Source organism: Pelodiscus sinensis, chromosome 20 (assembly GCF_049634645.1).
Source record: "Pelodiscus sinensis isolate JC-2024 chromosome 20, ASM4963464v1, whole genome shotgun sequence".
NCBI classification, from domain to species: domain Eukaryota; kingdom Metazoa; phylum Chordata; order Testudines; family Trionychidae; genus Pelodiscus; species Pelodiscus sinensis.
In genome coordinates this window covers 18,609,402-18,630,132 of record NC_134730.1, presented here as the reverse complement: position 1 = coordinate 18,630,132, position 20,731 = coordinate 18,609,402, and the positions used below count along the sequence as shown (strand labels likewise).

Here is a 20,731-nt window from a genome sequence, read left to right as displayed (position 1 = left end):
TATATATTTTTACAGGGCCGCCCAGAGGATTCAGGGGGTCTGGGGCAAAGCAATTTCGGGGGCCCGTTCCTGGCACTCCCTGTCTCAGACCTCAGACTTCAGACATTCTCATGGGAGTCCCTACCCAGTGCAAATTGCCCCACTTGCCACCCCTCCCGGGCGGCCCTGTATTTTTATATATCAAATAATAGTTATTAACATTGAATTGAAAGGTAGAATGTATTACTAGGTGGAATGTGTTTTAAAGAGATGAATATATTCTGTTGTAGAAGTGGGGGTGGAATGGCGTGGGTAGAAAAAACACTGGGGGTAGTTTTCTTCTGCGTTGCCATTTTATTACAGCTATTGTGAGAGCCCAGCAAAATACGTCAGCGAGTAAGCTCTCCATACAAATTCCAGCTATGCAGTTGGGGGTTAGATAAAATCTTGTTTGTTTTAGGGGGAAAAAAACAGGACTATGTAGCACTATAAAGACTAACAAGATGGTTTATTAGGTGATGAGCTTTCGTGGGCCAGACCCACTTCTTTAGATCAAATTTTTTAGGGAGTTTATTTTCAATGCACCTGCACTTTTGCCCCCCCCCCCTACAACCCCCCCGCCCCGGCACATGTTTCCACCATGGCAAAAAATATGGGAACTTTGGTCTTTGAATAATCCCTACATCCATGGTTCCCAGCCTTTGCAGACTATTGTACCCTTTTCAGGAGTCTAATTTGTCTGTGTACACGTCGCCTCATTTAAAAACTACTAGTGTACAAACTCAGATATAAAACACAATGTCACAGCACACTAGTACTGAAACAAGGCTTCCTTTCTCATTTTCACCATAGAATTATACAATAACTCAATTGGCCTATAAATATAGTACTTTCACTTTGGTGTAGAGTATATAGGTAGAAACAAAAGGAAAAACTGTGCAGCACTTTAAAGACTAACAAGATGGTTTAATAGGCGATGAGCTTTCATGGGCCAGACCCACTCCTCAGATCATATTCACAACCATATATACCAAAGGAATACAATGAAAAAAGTGAACACATTAGAAACAAGTCATAGTCTGTATGACGTTTTAGTTTGTATTGACTTCGCTAATGCTTTTTATTCAGCCTATCGTAAAACTAGGCAAACAGCTACATGAGTTAACGTACCTGCTGAAAGACCTGTACATGCCCGCAGGGGTACACATAAGCCTGGTGGAGATCCACTGCTTTAAATTACACTCTGCATTTTTCATCTGCTTATGTTTTAACAAACTCTGGTCTCATACAATTGGAGTAACCTCACGCTTAGGGCCCGAGTGTGTCCTTGGATAGCTATCACTCTAGTGTTCTGTCTTCGTTTTAAGGGCAGCCATGCAAGGCACATAGTGCTTACATTTAAATATAAGGGAAGGAAGAAAGCTCCTCTCTGTTTTGGAAAATGATGTAAGGTGAAACTCACTAGGGCCAAATTCATCTTTGGTGTCAACTTCATGGACTGCGGTGGAGTTAAAGCATCCGTGATGAGTTTGGCCCACTTTAACTACCACTGTTTAATTAACATTTACATTCCAAAGAATGCCATTTGCAAGTGCTAAGTGATAGGGTAAATATGGAACAAATTATCAGCAACAGCAGGGGGGATTTAAAATGTGCATCTTGCGTTTGGAGTAATTCAGAAGCCTGCGGTGATGCAATCGTTCGAACAGAGCGATCTTTGTGCACTCCCCATTGCCAAGCAGGCATGTACAAATGGAGTTACAGAGAGGGGTTTTATACACACGACCCTAAACCTGCTTGGTTGTTGTGGGTCAGGTATCTCTTAACTGGTGTCAGTCGGAGGTGTTGGCTTGCTGAACTCCTGGAGGGTGTGCAACCTCTGCTCCATCCCAGACCTCCCCACTATCCCCAACCTCAGCCCCCACCTCTTCTCATCTCCACCCCCTGTTCTCACCCCATTCATCCACTTCCCCTCAGTGCCTCCTGCACCCTCCTGATCCGTAGCTGGGTGGGGGGAGGGAAGCCCTGGGGTGGCAAGAGATGCTGATCAGTGGGGCTCACTGGCTGGCAGGAGGTGCTTGTGGGGGAGCAGAAAGGGCTGATTGGTAGGGCTGTTGGTCGGTGCTGAGTGCCCATTATTTTTTCCCATGTGTTCTTCATGGGAGTCAGCACCTATGGTGTAAGCAGTGAGCTGCAGGGCCCTCGGGACCCCATCCAAGTGTGCTGGTGTCGGGGGATCGATTCCCATTGACTCCAGTGGGCCTTCCCTGCCAAACAGCAGTCAAGATGGACCATAGTGAGGCAAGAGCTATTTTAAATCTGTAGGCTCAAATCATGAGTCTCCCAAGCAGAGGGTCCACTCCCTTTTTAGGACACACAACGGCTCCAACACAAACACGGCTTGCTTCCCCAGAACAGTGCTATGGACAACCTTGGCTGCCGTCAACATGAGGACACCTGAAGCACTTCACAATAGATCCTAGAGAGAGATCCCCTCGTCCCTTATGCAAATGAAGTGGTGTTGGTGGGTGGAGGAGGGGAACATGTTAGCTTTTGATAGCCCTCAGCAGCTCAACCCCAGGTAAGGTAAAGGATGTGAACACACATGCTAACTAGGGGAGGAATTTTAGAGAGGCAGGAGGCAGATCCCCAGTGGGCCATGCCCCAGGACACTAAATCACAGCGTCATAGAAGACTAGAACTGGAAGGGACCTCGAGAGGTCATCAAGTCCAATCTCCTGCCCTCATGGCAGGACCAAGCACCATCTAGCTCATCCCTGACAGACATTCCCCACATTTACAAAAACTGCCAGAAGTTTCCTCAATGCCCACAAAACATTCTGTAATATGATGCTTCAAGGGTGGGTTTGAAAAGGAGAAATCAGCTATAGGGGACACAAGGCAGTGTCAGCTTCTTCTCTTTGCCTTCCCGCAGACAGCAGGAGACGCTCTTACGTTGGCGGGACTGCGAGACTCTCCAAGTATTCTGGCTTTCCTTCCTCTAGATCAGCGCTGGGCAATCTGCAGCGGAGGAGACTTTTTATTTACTGTTGCCCATGCACAGGGTTGCCAGATCCTGGTTTCCTTTTGCATAGGGTTTTTTTCCCTAATGGTATTACTGATGGGACACTCACATAAAGCAAGGACGTGTGAAGTGAGGTGGACGCTGATTGCAAATTCTAGGTGCGCAAGCGCAGTGAGTAAAACTATCCTATCCCGAGAGACTGTCTTCCCAGTGAGATGAAGGGCCACTCCTGTGCCCCACTGTCTGCCCTAGCTTGCCCAGTGCTGTGCTAGCTCCATAGAAGATGTAGCGACACTCCTTCAGAAGGAAGCCATCTTGGAATCACATGAGTGGACCTGGAAATGCCACTGTATGTAGCTTTACACAGCACCGGGTGGTGGGTAACTGCACTGTTGCTGCTTCCCAGGAACTTGAATGAATAGCAAAGCTGCAAAATAATGAGTCGTTCTATTGCAAGGATCCAACACAAAGGGGCCAGTCAAGAATGAAGCCTTAGTGGGCCAGGTATTGAATATTCATACCTGAAGTGTGATTTGCTGCCCTGAAGCATTTACAGGTTAATATTAGAGCGCTAAGGGAGTATCTACACAGCAACATTATTTTGAAATAACTAGCGTTATTCTGAAATAACTTAGTCTGCGTCTACACAGCAGGCAGTTATTTCGAAATAGTTTCGAAATACTGTCAAGCTGGAGGACTTCGTACTCCGACTCCTGTAACCCTCATTGTACGAGGAGTAAAGCAAGTCAGAAGAAGTGTGAGCTCTATTTTGAAATTAGTGCTGTGTAGAGGCTCCCAATTTTGAAATAAGCTAGCTCAAAATAAGCTACACAATTGATGTAGCTTAGGGTGCGTTTACATAGCAGGGCTTAACCTGAAATAAGCTACGTAAATTGAGCTATGTCAAAATTTGGCTCATCTACACGGTGACAAATTTTGAAATAAGGCACTATTTCAAGCCATCCCTTATCCCTCATGAAACAAGGTTTACAGGGATGGCAAAATAGTGTGTCCGTTATTTTGAAAAATATTGAAACATTCCTTGGACACGGGGTAGCTAAAAAAATATGAAGCGTTCCTTGGATGTGGGGTAGCTATTTTGGTATACTTGTGGTCTCCCAAAATAGCCTTGCAGTATAGACTAGGTAGTGCGAATTAAAGCTCCTAATTCGAACTACCGTTACTCCTCCTGCAATGAATTAGGAGCTTTAATTTGAACTACCTAGTCTGTGCCGTGTGTAGCTGTGGGCAGGAAGTTCGAACTACGGGGCATTTAAAAATGGCGGCGCCTGGGAACATGCAAATAAATCCTGGGATATTTAAATCCCGGGCTTCATTTGCAAGTTCGAATGCCTACATTAGCCACCCTAGTTCGAACTAGGGTGGCAGTGTAGACATACCCTATGAAGTGGTCTGAGAGAAAAGCACTGTATAAGAAACAGGTATTATTATTCAGTGAGCAGAGTCAATCAGTATTTTATAATGGAGCCTTATTTACAAATATAGGAGACTATTGACCTTGATGTAGGCTCAGCCTTCCATCCCGTAGGGTCCCTTTGGCAGAGAAAACACAGTGTAGCAAACACGATGGGACTCTTTTACTGAGGCCTCACTGTGTGGGCAGGGAAGGGGGGAGAAAATGGGAGTTCTCTAGTTTTAGTCTGGACCATGTAGCGTTACCACCAAGGGTCCATCTAAATCCCAGCCCCAATTAAGTCACCATGGACTGAATTGCTGACCATGCTACACTTGCCCGCACTGACATTCAGCGTTAGTCCAGAGTCCAAACTACGCCATATTTTGAGAGGAGAAGTGGATATGTGAGTGAGGTATGAGTCTGGGCCTCAGGAGATTGCTCCTTGATATTTTAGACTCAGCAGGGCCAGTAGCCACCGTGGGCCCTGGGGCAAGGTGCAGGGGGCCCCGGCTCTGCGTTCCCCCAGAAGTTGTGGGACCTGGGCAGAAGAGGCGGGGCCAGAGATAGCACCTGGTACAGCACTATGGTGCTAATTCAAAGGGGTCTGGAGTTCTGGCTGCTGTCGTAGTAGCAATGGTGGCAGCTGGGAGTTCCTGGCCCCTTTGAAACTCTGGGCCCTAGTGCAATAGCCTTCTTTGCCTCTCCTCCCACCCTGTTCCCATTGGCAGGTATGCTCAGACTGTCCGTGTGACCTGGACAAGTCACATACTCTCTCTGTGCCTCAGTTTTGATCTGTAAAATGGGGAGAATGTTGCATCATCTGGCTGTTCAGAGGGAAAACTGGGGCAGAGGCAATGAAGCAAGAGGGAATGGTACCGGTACATGGGTTGGCTTTGCCTATAGGAAGTCTGGGGAAAGGGGGCTGCACCTATCTGGAGGTGGTTGGGCCTGATCACTGAATTGAGAACTTCTCTTTCAAGCACTTGGGTCCCAGAATGATTCCTGAGCCCTTGAGCTGGTTTGTATTGTGTGTCTGTGCAGCACCTTGCACAATGGTGCACTAACCTTGGTGATACAAATAATTGTAGGCACCACTATCATACAAGTAGTTAATAATAACAGTTGTTTCCCCAGCAATGAAAAAAAACCCCAATCTCAGTAGTATAGGCAACGTAACAGCATTGGCAAATTTAGGACACGTATCAAACGGCCAGCAATGTTGCTTGTTTCTGTTTCAGAATCTGGCTTTTCAGAATCTGAATTCAGCAGTTACTGTTTCATATTCCAGCTGGGCTATTGGTTAGCTAAGAGTCTTCCTAAAGAGCAATGAGCCATCCATGGCTGGCCCATGCCAGCTGACTCAGGCTCAGGTTATGGGGCTTTTCATGGCTGTGTAGACTTCCAGGCTTGGGCTAGAGGCCAGGCTGACTTCTTGTATAAAACAGGCCCGGAAACTTCACCCAGCAATTCTTTAATCCAGTAGCTTGAGGCAGAACTGCTACATCTCCATGAAGAGGACATTCAGTCTAGAGTCACAAAAAGGTATTTGGCTCCCAGGCCTGGTCATGAAAAGTGACTAAAAGGGGTGTGTGAATGTAGGCAAAGGGAAATTCCCTTACCAAGTGGCCAAGATGCTTTTTAATAACACCGGCCACCATTCAACAACGCCAGAATAACTCTATATCCTGGCCGCCTCAGCATGGTACCAAATGCTTTCCAGCAGAATGCAAAACATTGGCATTAGTACAGATTAAAACCAGGGTAAATTAGAGGAGAATCTGGCCTTACAGCCTTCCTTGAATGACCGGCTTTCTTTTGGGAAGGTGTTACTATTTTATAGTCGATTAGAGCAGCAGGATCGGGGAACTTGACCCTTTCACTGAGAGAGAATTCTATACATAAAACAGGTGATTTTATTACTTAGAGGAGGTAAGAATTTTAACCCAATGTCCCTTGAATAGCAGGTAAGTAAGTGCAGGCAGGATGAGCTGTGCTTGCAATTAATAGGGGCCTTTAGGTAATATGTACCTAGGTGGGATGTGACTGGGAAATTGGGACCCGATCTAAAGCCTGCTGAAACACATTGACTTCAATATGCTTTAGATCAGTGATGGGCACATTAGGCTAGAGTGGGCCGCATGAGGGGCCCTCTTTCATCTCAATGGGCCACAAAATTGTCGTAACCAAGACGGTTTCCCAGAATAGAGTCGTTTTGCTAACTGTGTTTGCCTACCTAGAATTGGTGGGCTGTGCTGATGGAACCACAGGCTGGTTCTGATTGGATGCAGAGGGAGCGTACGGCTCTCACAGCCACTGTTGTGTGCACCTCACCTCATGTGCCCTTGCTTTACGTGTGTGTCACGTTAGTAACACCGGTAGGAAAACACAAGTGTGGACAGAAACCAGTGGAACTGGACAACCCCACACCCAGGCAATGGTAAAGAAAACGTCCCTGTAGTCAAAGGGCCCCAGCGTGCCCACCACTGCTTTAGCTTGTGCCGCTGATGCATTCGGTGTTCTCATGTAGGATGGGAATGTAATACGGGCTTCCACCATGCTGGCCAAACCCAGGGACTGAATGAGACACCTCCCTGGGCACATCTGTGGCACTGAGCCTCCCAATCTGGGTCAGCTTCAGAGCCTGAGCTCTGGCCTAAGGCACCACATCCACCCAGCTATTTTTCAGCCTGGGCGCACTGGCCTGTTGTGAGATGTGGAGACGTGCCCTCCAGCAGGGCTGGTGACAGACTTCGCTGGGCCCTGGGCAATGTGTGTGTGTGTGTGTGGTGGGGTGAGCTTGGCTCTGGGCTCCCCACAAGGGGCGGGGCCTTGGTCACAAGGGGCGGAGCTTGGGGGCTAGCCTCTCCCAGCCAGCTCTCAGCACCACTTGGACTGCGCTGTGCTGCTCTCTGGCAGTGATTCAAAGGGCCCTCGTCTCCACCCACTGCTGCTGCCATGGTAGCAGCCCAGAGTCCTGGGCCCTTTTAAATCACTGGGCCCTGGGGCAACTTCTGCCTTTGCCCCGCCCCCCACCAGTGGCCCTGCCCTACAGTTCTAGTTAAATTTCTTGCCTTTGTTTCTGGAGTCCATGACACTTTCATCACATGGTACATGTTGAACAGTGGGGCATGTCCTTCCCCTGCACACAGCAAGCTCACCTCAAGCACCTGAGGATATGTCTACACTACAGTAACCCCTCCCCCTGCATTAGCACCACATCTTAGAGCCTGAGTCAGTGGAGTTGGACTGAGCTCACAGGGCCGAGGAGCTAGAAGTACCACACAGCTGCAGGCTGGAGCCCCCTCCTGAGACCCTCCTGAATTGCGCCCTTGCAATTTTTAGTCCCCCAGCTGAAGGGGGGGGGGGGGGGGATTCTGAACCTGCTGACCTGGGCCAACGAGGAGTCTTTTATTGCAGCATAGCTATCCCCTGATGTCTGAATTCAGGAGAACACCCCACATCTGTGACCACGACCATCTGAGAGAGGGCACAAGTTTGAACCAGAGATCTTTCGACCGCAGCCAGTGTCGACATCTGTGCTAAAGGAGCGAGGCTCTGGGAGCCAAGCGCAGAACGGCCACCGTGCACACACTGAAGAGTTGGTTGCACATATAGATACCTGGCCAAGGAGGGCAGGTCCGCCGACAGGAGGAGGCGGGGGGAAGGGAGGGAGAGGGGGGAAGGGAATAATTGCCCAGGAACCTGGCCTTCCAAAAGGGCCCAGGGTTCCAGCCACCGCTGCTGCAGTAGGAGCCCTGGGTCCTTATGTCACCACTGGAGCACGGAGTGGAGGACTCGGGGCAGCTCTCCAGGCTGCCTGGGGAGGGGGGGGGGGGCTTGACAGGGCACACACCAGGTAGTGCTGGGGGCAGGGTGGTGGTGTGCTAGAGACACTGAGAGCTGGCTGCCCCCACCCTTGCTCATTTCCCCTGTGGCTCCGTCCCTCTTGCCAGGGGAGCATGGAGCTGTCCCCCTCCCAACTCCTTGTCCAGGGCCTGCTGAAGCTGTTGGCTTCCCTGGATGGAGGCTAGCTTAAAATGGCACAGGAATCTACGCAGCTTTACAAGGCAGAGTGAAGTCACCGGGACCCCCCTTCCCAGAGCAGTTTTGAAAAGGTACCTGAACAGACCCACTGCAGCTAAGCCGGTGGCACATGGATTTACAGTTGGTGCATCTTAACACACATCTGGAGACAAGTAGCACATAACTCTGTGTGCTGGACCGGTGCCAGGGCCGAGTCCCCAGCCGTTGATGAAGGATCCCTGGTAAAACTCATGATGGGAGGTCAGGCTCAATGAAAGAGCCCCCAGTAGTTTCAGAAGGAACACCAGCACCTCTCCTCATGGGAGGTCAGACTCAGCGAATACCCCCCCCCCCTTTCCCCTCCGTGCGCTGGCTGCTGAATTCCACTCTTTGGCTGGACGCCAGGCGATTAAAATAGAGTCCTTAGAATGTCACCTCTGCAGCCCTGCCAGCCAGAGGCCTGACAATCCTGGGGTTGTACTCCAGCACGGGTCCCTCGGGAGGCTGTGCTTTGCGAAGCAGCCAGGGTTACTGCTCGCGTGACTCAGACCCAAGGAAGAGTGGGCACAGGATGGAGCCAGGAGAGAGAGAGAGAGACAGGCTCAGAACTAGACCACAGGCGTGTGAAGGGGGCTGGAGTACGTGTGAGCCAGAAAAGGTGTTTAAAAAAACCCCATGGTTGAGGCCAGATTCAGAGAGGCATATATGTAACCAACGGCATCAATGGAGTTACACCCTGGAGCCTGCGTTGGGCCCTTTGTTTGTGACACTGTGGGGAGAGAAGTGCAGGGGATACCCATAAACCAGCTACCGTCTTCCTGCTCAAACCAACATAAAAGGAGCATGAAACGTTCCTCTCCGGTATTCTCAAGCAGGGCTTGCTCCTCACAGGGTGCCCATGACAGCCCTCTGCAGGATGACAGAGCATGATGTTGGGTTATTCATGATCCAGTAAAGAAAGCAAGATGAAGGGAGCAGGTGCTATACGGCCACAATTTTAAACATGGGTACATCTAAAATTAGGCAGTCAACCTTGTAAGTACAGAGTTCTGCAGATCCATAGCATCCTCTTTATATCCATGGGTAGCTGCATTCGTGGCTGTGGATATGGGTATCTGCAGCTCATTTTTGCGGATACTGATGCAGATATAAATTTTGTATGTAGAACCCTGCAAATCTGAGGCTATCTGCTTAATACTCATGGGGGTCTGCATCTGCGGCTGTGGATACCCGTAGATCACAGAAGCAGGGGCGGATGCAGGGCCTGCACAGGGCGCTACATATATAGTTCCTTAAATAAAATGACCTGATTTACAAAGATGAGAAATACCCACAAATACTTGACATCACGGGGAACTGCAGAAGCGTAGCCGGTCTGGAAATCAGTCCACTTTTATCTAGTCACCCTTTACTATGGATATGGGTGTCTAATTTTAGGTTTCCACATTGGAACATTTTTGTCTTAGGGTGAGATTTTCAGAAGTGCCTAAGTAACTCAGGCACACAAGTGCCAGAGACTTTCAGGCTAAAGTTCAATGTAGAGGGTTATTCAGGTGACCATCAGAAACCACAAGCATAAATTAGTAAAATGTTTCTAATTGAATTGAATGTACCATCATTTTAAAAGAGACTTTCAAACAGCATTCCAGGAAGTGGGTAGTTTATTAATATAGAGAGAAGTTTATTTGTGTTTGAAAAAAATAACTTTTTATTTGAAGTTAGAATTAAAAAATAAGGTAATCATTTGCTTGGAAAGATGAGAGCTTACATAAGAAAAGACAATACAATGGGATAAGACAATAAAATGGTTATCTGTTGCTGTCAGAAGAGCAAGTCACAAACATGCCAAGAAGAGTTTGTTATTTTTTTCCCAGTTGGTTCAAAAGCATTTCAGTAAAACAATGTACGACACAGAGGCAATTATCAAACAGCACTGTGCTTCCTCTTCAATAAACATGACAAACTTGGCTGCTAAGTCTTATAAGAACTGTAATGCTCACCTGGATTCTCTTATGCAAAGAAGAAGTCTAAAATCCTGGTTAGCAAAAATGTACAAACAACCATATTCTAAAAATGCATGGTACATGCAAAAAATGCACCAAAGTCATTTAAACACAAGCAGACAAAATATTCCTTCTTGCTAATGGTGGTGTTTTTCTAGTAAATCTCCTTTGTATTATTGTCTGTGATTTAATTACTCATTTTCGTGTACTTTAGTACATGTGATTAAATTCTTAATCCTCAGAAATTAAAATGTAAGGAAGGAGATATGATTGAGGATCATGTTTTACTTCATGTGTTAAGAAGGTTGTTGGCCTGTTGTCTAATACCACTTTGGCTAGGTTTTGGTGGAATTTTTAATGCATGAAAGTAACGTAAGATTTGTAATGGGATGTGAATGTTCTGAAACTTACAAGACGTTCCCATGTCTTGGTCAAATTATGAGCACATGCTAAAATCTGCATTACCATATATACTTGTGCAGGAGCGATATGAAGATGAAGGATGGTTCAGTGGGTATGGGGCTTGTCAAAGAGCTGGGTTCAATTCACTTCTCTTCCACAGACTTCCTTTGTGACCCTGGACAATTCACTTATTCATAGAATCATAGAAGATTAGGATTGGAAGAGACCTCAGGAGGTCATCAAATCCAACCTCCAGCTCAAAGTAGGACCAAACCCAACTAAATCATCCAAGGCAGGGCTTTATCAAGCCTGGCCTTAAAAACTTCTAGAGATGGAGATTCCACCTCTTCCCTAGGTAACCCATTCCAGTGCTTCACCATCCTCCTAGTGAAATAGTTTTTCTCACTATCCAACCTCGATCTCCCCCACTGCAACTTGAGACCACTGCTCCTCGTTTTGTCATCTGCCACCACTACATCCCTTTCTATGCAATGGGGAATAACAGTACATGAAAAATTGTAAGGGCCCATACGAGTTCCTACAATCAATATGCTTACCCCTCCATTGCAGAAACAAGGCTGACATAAACAAGCACCACTGTAGACATCAACCCCATTGTATTTCATTACTAAAAAGGACACTGTTTTCCTGTTCCTGCTTAAATGCTGCAGGCCCAATCTTAATCCCCTTCAGTATCATGATACTACTGTTACAGCGCTTTCCTGTGTCCAAGGGGACACTGACGAGGAGGAGAAGTGGAGTTACAAGAGAAGAGCGTGCTCCTCTATTATAGTTTCCTAGGTAGGCAACATCTACCCTCTCTCTTGACCACAACTGGATTATATTAGACACCCACAATACTGGTCCTATTGTCTTTTCACAACATGCTTTTAAATGCACAGATTGGTGCTGGAACCCCATTGAGAGATTCATTCTGACATGCATATGCACAACTGTACAACAACAAGGCCATCAGTGTGGCCTGGGATAGAATGATTCCTGAACAGACTGTCTGCCCGCCAGCCCAGTTCTTATATGGTTCATTGTCCGGCAGCCACAGTGCCCAGATTTCAGCTGCTGCAATTCCATCCCTGGCTATAAACAGACTGAAAGGACAATTTTCAAATCTAGGTTTCCAAAGTGAGTCTCATAAGCTCATATTGGGCACATACATGTAAGTGACTTGATTTTCAAAGTGATAGCGCATTTGCAGTTTCATTTTACTTCAGTGGGAGCTGTTCCCCCGAACCTAAGGAACTCTGAAAATGAGACCATTTCTGCTTAGATGCCTGAGTATAGAGATATGGGAAAAAAGTTTGGATGATATACTGGAACGTCCTTAATCTGGGTGTCTGTGAATGGGAAACACCCTGTCCAGACCCTCACATGGCCCACCCCCTGGCATGCTCCTGCACCCTAGCTTCCAGGCCCTGTATCTTCACCCCCAATAATAGTTTAAATACAGTGCATTAAAGATTTATCTTATGACATGTTTTACATGTACTTCCCTCTATAATAGTGTATACAAACAAAAGCTTTAGTAATAGACTTTGTTTACCCTTCATTATGGAGAGCACCCATGGTCTGGAAAAATTCCATAATCTTGCATAGTTTATATCCCAAGGTTGCCAGATTAAAGAGGTTCGAATATATTGGAAGATTATACACAAGTATATATGGTATTTAGGATTATACACACGTATATATGGTAATATCTTTTTAAAAATGAAGGAAGAGTAAAGGCGTTAGAAATGTAATTGAAAACAGCCTTTGTAAGTTGCAAGAATGCAACAGCACTTGCCTACTAAAACTAAAAAAAAAAAAGGTTTTCATGATGTCTGATCAGACAAAAATAATATTCCAGGTGAAATACATTTTGAGGACTATGATTCACTCGAATAGATCTAATATTTCTTTTCCGACCAATTATTTTTTCTAAAATAGTATTTAACACATTTGAAGTTATCAAAAATACCTGTAGTCTCAAAAATTATGTTCATTTTCTATTTTACTTAATGTACATGCCTCTTCCAGTAATTATTCAAGAAGCATGAGTCAAAACACACTCCTTTATTCTTGGCTCATGGCCATCCTCAATATACATTTTGATATTTTCAGTTTATAGATACATATGCATGAAAATAGTGTAGTGTAAGGTCCCTTGATCACACTTAACAGAGCATCTATTGTGCATCTGTCTATTTACAAAGATTTAAAGCACACAAAATTGTGCATTATACTATACCAAAGTTTAAACTTTAACATACACTCAGTTGCAAATATAGCAACGGGTTACAATAAAAATCTGAACAAAGACAACCAATAAACAGCCAAATTGCTATGTACAAACAAGGCAGGAAGCAATTAAACACTGCCTTGCTCATTTCACTTAAATTACCTTTTCTCTTGGGGAAAAAAAAGCAGTCTTTAATTTTTTTACAATTACAAAAACTGGGACCAAATTCTTCCCAGGGGCAAGCCCATGCAACTCCCATTGCATTTAACTGCGGGATGCATATGTGTAACTTGGGAGAAAAAGTTGTTCCTGTCTCTTTTTTTAAATATGGTGTTTAGTTGAGAAATAGTTGCCCCTGTCACAATGCAGCACTGAGGGCTGAATCCTTTCCTCTAGCCTAACAAAATACCTATTGACTTCAAGAAGGATTTTGCCTGAGATAAGTGCCCTCGTTCTCCTCGTTCTCTTTACACAGGTATATCTCCACTGACTTCATGGAGTGCCAGATCCTTTGCTGGTGTAAATCAGCAATGGAGCGATGCTCATTTACACCCATTGAGGGCCTGGCCAGCTTCAATGGGACTACATTTGATTTACACTGGGTGTCAAAACAGAGGAGAATTAGGCATAAGGACCACATAAGGGCCCAAACAAACTTCTACATCAATCAAAATGCAATACAAAAAGTCCATGCCCTTTAGCAAAAAATAAAAAAATAAAGAATTGCCACTGGGCTGCTGGTTCAATGACCGTAATCCACAGTGTGAAGGAAGAATAGCCATAAATCAATCACAACCTTTTAATTCCAGAGAAATTACAAATTAGCTTTTGGTACTCCCAAAATTAATGAATAATAAGAACACAGGGCAGTGATGACCAAAGAAAACAAAAATAACATTCCTTATTCTTCTGAGCAAAATAGGAGATTTTCTGCAGTCAAGAAAAAACAAATAACCCTATAGTGTCTTGTCCTAAGATAACCAACGTGAAGGCAAAATCTTACCCCAGTGGCAGTGATGCATAAAGGCAGGGCAAAAAGGTTATAGGTGGACTCTTCTTTCACCCAAGAAATAGTGTGTTCTAGAAGACACAGCTAGTTAACATAGGGGCTCGTGTACATCAGTTTCGAGAGTCGTGATCTGTGGGTTAGCAAGAGATATAACTAGCTCTTGGCTACGTGGTAGGGCCTTATCTAAAGCCCATTAAAGTCAATGGAAAGACTCCCATCATCATTGCAACCACTAGCTGGCACCAGGCTTGGCTGCCTTTTGTTCCTGCACAGATGCAAATCATGTACGTTTCCTGGATCACAAGCATCGGGGAACCTTGCTCCAACTTTTTGCAGAGGAAGTCATGGGCCTGCACTCGGCTTCTCCTCTGTGTGTCAACAAGGGCAGGATTTAGCCTGGTTAATTCTCCTCAGTGGAAGCAGAAGAGAAAAATAGATACATAACAGAGAGAGATACAGGAGTATTCTTACTACTTACGAGCTGCTGTAGTGGAAAAAACGGAGACCAAAACTTGATGAAATCAGCGTTGTATGAAAATTCAAGGCCCTTTTCTAAAAATACTTTTTGCTGATGGCAAAGTTCAACACCTCAGAGAAACTCTGAATCAAAAACTCAGAATAAGTTTCCAGACGGTACAGCATATTTTCAAATACACTACACCCTTGTTGTTTGTAAGGCTGCATTGAGATTTTACATAACAGTCATGAGCCATGTGTTTAAACATCTTAAAAGAGTTGACCAGCAACTTAATGCATTTCTTTATAACCCACTGAACGTAAAGATGCACCATCTCTTTCCAAAACATTGCTCTTTAAATGCTCCAAACATAAACGTTCAGGATAAAATATTCCATTCCCACCTCCCCCCTTCACTGGCTCCATTTTAAAATATTTACACTACAGCAATGAAGTAATAATTTATAGCTTTCTGTGCCTGCGCCCTTGCTGCATGGCAAATCCAACAGTTAATTAGTGTGTAGAGGCTAATTCACAGAACAAACATGCAAGCACAGGAGAGAGAGAGAGACACTTAGCCATAGGTCTTTTGAGCCAACTCATCAGTGTGCAAGCCACTTTCTTGCCGATGCAATATCTTCCTACCTATACATGTCACTACCTAATTCCCAGCACAAGTCAGGAAGTTGGACAAATATCCATGAAGACTTTGGCCCGCACTTATTTTGTGGGTGCACAAGTTACAGGCAGAAATTAGGTTTGCAAACAGGAAGAGTTCGACTCAGCCCAGGTGAAAATACACTCCTTCACGGACAAACCAGAATGAATATCGTCTTCCTGTTTTTAGCGCAACAATTCAGATATCTATCCGGATGCATGAGAATCTGGAATGCCCATTTAAGGCCAGGTCTTCAGCTCTGGAAGTAGGCACAGGCCTTGTGATTTAAATGGAGCTATGCTCCTTTACATCAGAGGAAGATGTGACTAGTGAAATTCGATTGCATTGAATCGTGGCCTTTTATATATAGCTATGCAAGATTTTTAGAGGGGAAACTGAGTTTTGTAGGGTGTGTTGGGTGGAACAAAAGGACTGGGATTTTTCATTAGGTTTTATTCTTGATTTTAAGACTTTATTCTGGGTTCTATTATCATTATATGGCCTGTGAAAAGACACTTATCCCCCTGGGCCTTGGTTTACCTAAATATGAAGTGAATTTAAGATTTGCCCACTTCCCAGGAGTTTCTTTTAATTAACTAATGGAGATTGCCTCTCTCTTAGAGCTGGAAGAGACCTTGAAAGGTCATTGAGTCCAGTCCCCTGCCTTCACAGCAGGACCAAGTACCATCCCTGACAAATATTTGCCCCAAGTTGTCTCTACAAGGATTGAACTCACAACCCTGGGTTTAGTAGGCCAATGCTCAAACCATTGAGCTATCCCTCCCCCCTAATCATAATTGCTTGTGAATGAATTTGGACAATCCTGCCATGAAAAGTGTAAATTATTATAACTGTATTTTGGTCTCTAATATGGAAAGGCACATTTCCCCTTCTGGGTTTTGCACTGGGCACTCATTAACATTCAGGGATTCATTTGATGGCCTGGGATGGTGATGAGTAGGGCAGGTACTCCAACTACATGTCTGGCAAGTGTGTGTCCTGTTCTTTCTAATGTGGACTTTGCTACTGTCAATCTGGAGACTGCCATAGCTTTGGAGAACCAGAGCAAGGGGAGATGGTTTTCAATTTAGGAAAACAATTCTCTAGAGAAGCCCACGTAACATTTCTTTTTTCCCTATCACGGTCTGCAAAATGCTTTGGGGATAGAATCTTATTACTATGAAACGCCTCATGGGGCAATAGCACCAAGAACCCAAACAGGTCAGGGCCCCATTGGGCCAGGCACTATATTTTGCATGGTTGCATGTTTTGCCTGCAGGGCTCAAGCACCAGACTGTCCTAGTCTCTCTTAATAGGGGTGTTGTGCCAATGGTTGTGTGGCAACGTGACAAGCTGGTACTGACTTTACTGTCAGTAGCACAGTGCCAATTTTTGGTTCTCTGGACCGTTTCTGAGTTGCATCAGGATTTCCCTTCTCATATAGGATAAAACCTGCAATCTTCCATATACTCCCCACAGCAGTGTGGCACCTGGACTCCTCACACCCTTCTCCTCACTAACACTTTCCAGGTGGGTCTTATCCAAAACCATTGAACTCGGAGGGAGTCTTCCCAATCCTCAATACGAGTCTTGTATCATATTCTGATGTGTGATGCATTAGATGTTACATATATAATTCCCACTCATAATAAAACCCTCGGAGAAACAGTGGTCCCTTCTATCAGAGCAAAGACAATGGTAAATACCGTCCATGTCTGAATTTATGGCTTGGTGCTAAGCATTAGGAGGATTTTAAAAGCTCTGGGGTTAGCAATGTGCTATTTTCATATGGTCCACAGCTCATGGGGCAAATCCTTATCTTCACATTGAATTCAAGCCTCTTCGGCCTTAGAACGTACCCATGTGGAATTTCACATACTGAAAAGGAGATGGCTGGGCATACATGAAGTGAAGACATTTAACCTGAAGAAAGGTGGCCTATAAGATTAAACTTCAAGAACTGTATAAGAAAGAATAGAAGTCAAAGGCTGTCGCAACAGCAGGGGTGGGAAAGCAGGGGTGAAGGGAAGTATCCCTCACTTGTAATTAATTTCTCCAAGTCCTAAAGATGTATGTAGTAATATGACCTTAGTGTCATGACTCTGATTAATATGGACTTAGTTGTCTAGAATGTCTTCTGGAGGATGAGAGGACGGTGGGTCTTATTCTCGTGACAAAATCTATTGTGGATTTCGAAGTATCCTTAAAAAAATATGTCTGGGGGTAGCCAAGTTAGTCTGTAACTTTAAATACAGCGAGAACGTCTATGACACCTTAGGCTATGTCTAGACTGCAAGCCTCTTTCAAAAGAGGCTTTTTTGAAAGATACTTCCGAAAAAGCCTCTTTCGAAAAACAGCATCTAGATTACAACCAGTACTTTCGAAAAAGCAAGCCGGGGTTTTCTGTGGTCGAAAAAACTGCTGTGTTCTTTTGATTTACTTTTGAAAGAAAGCAGCAGCAGTCTTGATGCAGGGAAAGTTTTTTTTGAAAAAACCCTGTAGTCTAGACACACCCTGAGAGACTAACAAATACATATAGATATAGATAGTATCATGAGCTTTTGTGGGCAAAACCCATTTCTTCATATTATATATATATATATATATATATATATATACACATTTTACATATATTTCTTCTCTATATATTTTGTTAGTCTTTAAGGTGCCATAGGACTACTCACTGTTTTTAAGAAACTGGGGCATTTCAAGATTATATTTGTTCTTTTGATACTGATACTTACATAGTATGATACTGATACTTACATAGTCATCGAAGATGAGCCTGAACCAAAATCCCTGATTCAACTGCTCCCCTGCCCCTGCCCTTTTTTCCCTAATCTAAATCTATCCAATTCAGAATTACTACAATGGTCTAAACCTGAAACCATTGATCCAAACAACCTTGAAATTTGGAGGGAGTATTTGGAAAAAAAAAAAAAAGCCCGAACCTGAATTTTATGGCTTAGATCCACCTCCAGTGACAGTCTGAGATTCCCTGTAACCAGATGAAATTCATTCCCATGCAAAGGACCAGCCAAAGCCCTGTGACTATGCATTATTCATTCACTAGTCAGACCAGCTACCGCAAACCACCTAATACCCTCTCCTCTTGATCTAGAAGGATTCTCTCTCATCTAAAGCTGGAGAATAAGTTGGTATTTACATTCCTTTAAATCAAAGCCTATGAAGCTAAGCGTGCAAGGCTAGCAATTGTACCAGGCCATGCCAATGTTTAGAGTTGGCACTAATTTTTTGTGTGATAGAAATAAAGGGGCACGTAAGACCAGAAGCTGCAGGACCTATTTTCATTCACCCAACCACTCAGTGCTGTACTTGCATGTCAGCGAAATCCACACAAGGGGCTTGTTGGGAAGTGGAAACATTTACGGGGAGGGGGAGGTAATAGAACTTAGGACCACATTTCTAAAGTGACTTTAATCAGCTTCCCCCAAATTTTGCAGGCAAATTGTATGTGCCTGAAATTCTGCATGCCCAGACATTTGTGTAATTAAGCACATTTCTGTGCCTAACCACCTGATTTGCCATCATGCAGCATTAAGTTAGATGGTAAACATTGATTATTTACACCTGAAAATTGCAGATGCAAGCGATTTGGCATGCGCTTTGGGGGATACCCATTTAAGGCCGGATCCTCAGCTGGTAAAGTAAGTAGAACCAGATGCGAGTTGAGGATCTGCATTTTAAAGGTTAATTTGAAAATATGATCCTAAATTGAGAATGGTCATGATGCCATTTTGGGCGCAGCGTGTTGCAGTGCAAACTCCTAAAGCGTGCTACTGAATACTTCCGAGATGGGAGAATTTGATTGGTCATCCAAGCCCACTTCCTGTTCTGTGGTATCGTGCAAATCTCCACGTTCTACAGACTGCATGCTCAGAGCCCAGGGCTTGCCCTCTTCACTGAGTACCGCGGTTTGATAAGGCTCCACATATATCCTACGGATATTCTGCCTCGACTCTTGGTACTTGCCTTTCCCATCTTCTGGGAGGCTCGAGGCATGAAGTAAGAAAGTGCTCCTAGGACCGTCGATGGGAATCCTTATTTGCTCACTGGAGGTAGACTCCTGTGATAAATCCGTGGCTCGTGTGAGATGCTGCGTGTACACGCCCTCAGAAAGAGAAGCGGGCTGCGTCTCACTGTGCACTCTCAGCCAGCGATGGTGCCGGCTGAAGTAGTTGTAGTGTTGATGTTTCCCTAGCTTTTTTTTCCCCAAGAAACTCAAAGGCTGCCTGGAGTTGGAAGCCTTGTCCATGCTTTTGGACGTGAACCCTCCCACGGTCACACTACTCATGTACTCAGTGCAGTATTCAGCGTCGGCATACAAGTCACTGCCGCCTTTGGGGTCTTCTTTCAAAGTCAGGTGAGGCTTCATATCATGGACCTGTAGGACATCAGGGGCACTGCCGCCCAGGCCACCCACTGCCTGTTGGGATATGTCATGTGAGGATGAGTAAACCAAATCCAGTTCTCTGGGGCTCAGAGCATCACTTGAATCATAGTCGCTGTCAGTTGGAAGAAATACTTCGGAGCAGCCTTCTTCATCTGAGCAGGGCTGGGAATCTGAAAATAGAAGACTCATTAAAACAGGATAACCACCGACATGACACACCCTCCACTTAAAAGAACAGTTTAAGACACTTAATATATTTTCTTAACTTGGAAGCAAAATGAATCTCAGACACATTTCTGGCAACCTCTGTGTATTTCCATTGTGGAATTTTTCCATGGGGACATGACACTAGCAAAGAGCAGATGTTTGAGGTGGATTGATGGTTTGAGGTGGATTGATGGTTTGAGGTGGATTGATAGAGGGGAGATAGTGTCACAGTCAGAAAGAGGAGGGAAGAAAGGACTAATGAGATGATGGGAAATGAGCAAAGGGGAAGAATTGGGGTTGGGATGGAATTTTAAAGAACAGGTAGCATCTCTGAAAACTGGATGCTCTGTGGTAAGACCACAGATGCTCCTGGACCAGAGATCCTGGAAGTCTAATGGCAGGAGGGCCAGTAGCCTGGCCAGGGCTGGGGTCAGCAGGGCTGGCCAGAGCCCCACAGCAGTGCTGGGACCCAGGCCGTAGAACCAGGCAGTCCACAGAAGCGTGGAGCTGGGGGCTGGAGAACCCCAGCCACCTGCAGCAGTGTGGAGCCAGGGAAACCTGGCCGCCCACGGCAGCACGGGGCCAGTGCTGGAGGCTGGAGAACCTCCCAGCTGCCTATCGCAGCTCAGGGCTGGGAGGACAGCGACAGCACAATGGACTGCTCAGCTGGAGAGAGAGTAGAAGGGGCCAGAGACAGGAGGCCAGCTGGTTTGGGGCAGGGACAGGGGACACCTCCCCTGGTCTGGCAAATTCTCTCATTTGCCGGATCAGGGAGGTCCAACCTGTAATCTTGTTTTCTGAGTTGCAAATTGAATTTCATGGAGACTGAACATTTTTGGATATTGAGAAACTATCACTCAAATTCTGTTCTCTGTTGGATGGAGTTTCCTTGGATTTTTTCA

General features: G+C 45.2%; 1 protein-coding gene across 2 annotated transcripts in view; it reads right to left on the bottom strand.

Moving 5' to 3' along the window:
- Window positions 1-18,143: 18,143 nt before the first annotated feature.
- The window catches only part of ANKFN1 (ankyrin repeat and fibronectin type III domain containing 1), a 361,082-nt gene continuing 358,494 nt past the window's right edge, over window positions 18,144-20,731 (bottom strand). For both annotated transcript variants that reach the window (XM_075903834.1, XM_075903832.1), the window contains one exon: window positions 18,144-19,792. In XM_075903834.1, the coding sequence (XP_075759949.1) occupies window positions 18,996-19,792 (797 nt within the window). In that variant the 3' untranslated portion in view covers window positions 18,144-18,995. The remainder of the gene's footprint in view (window positions 19,793-20,731) is intronic.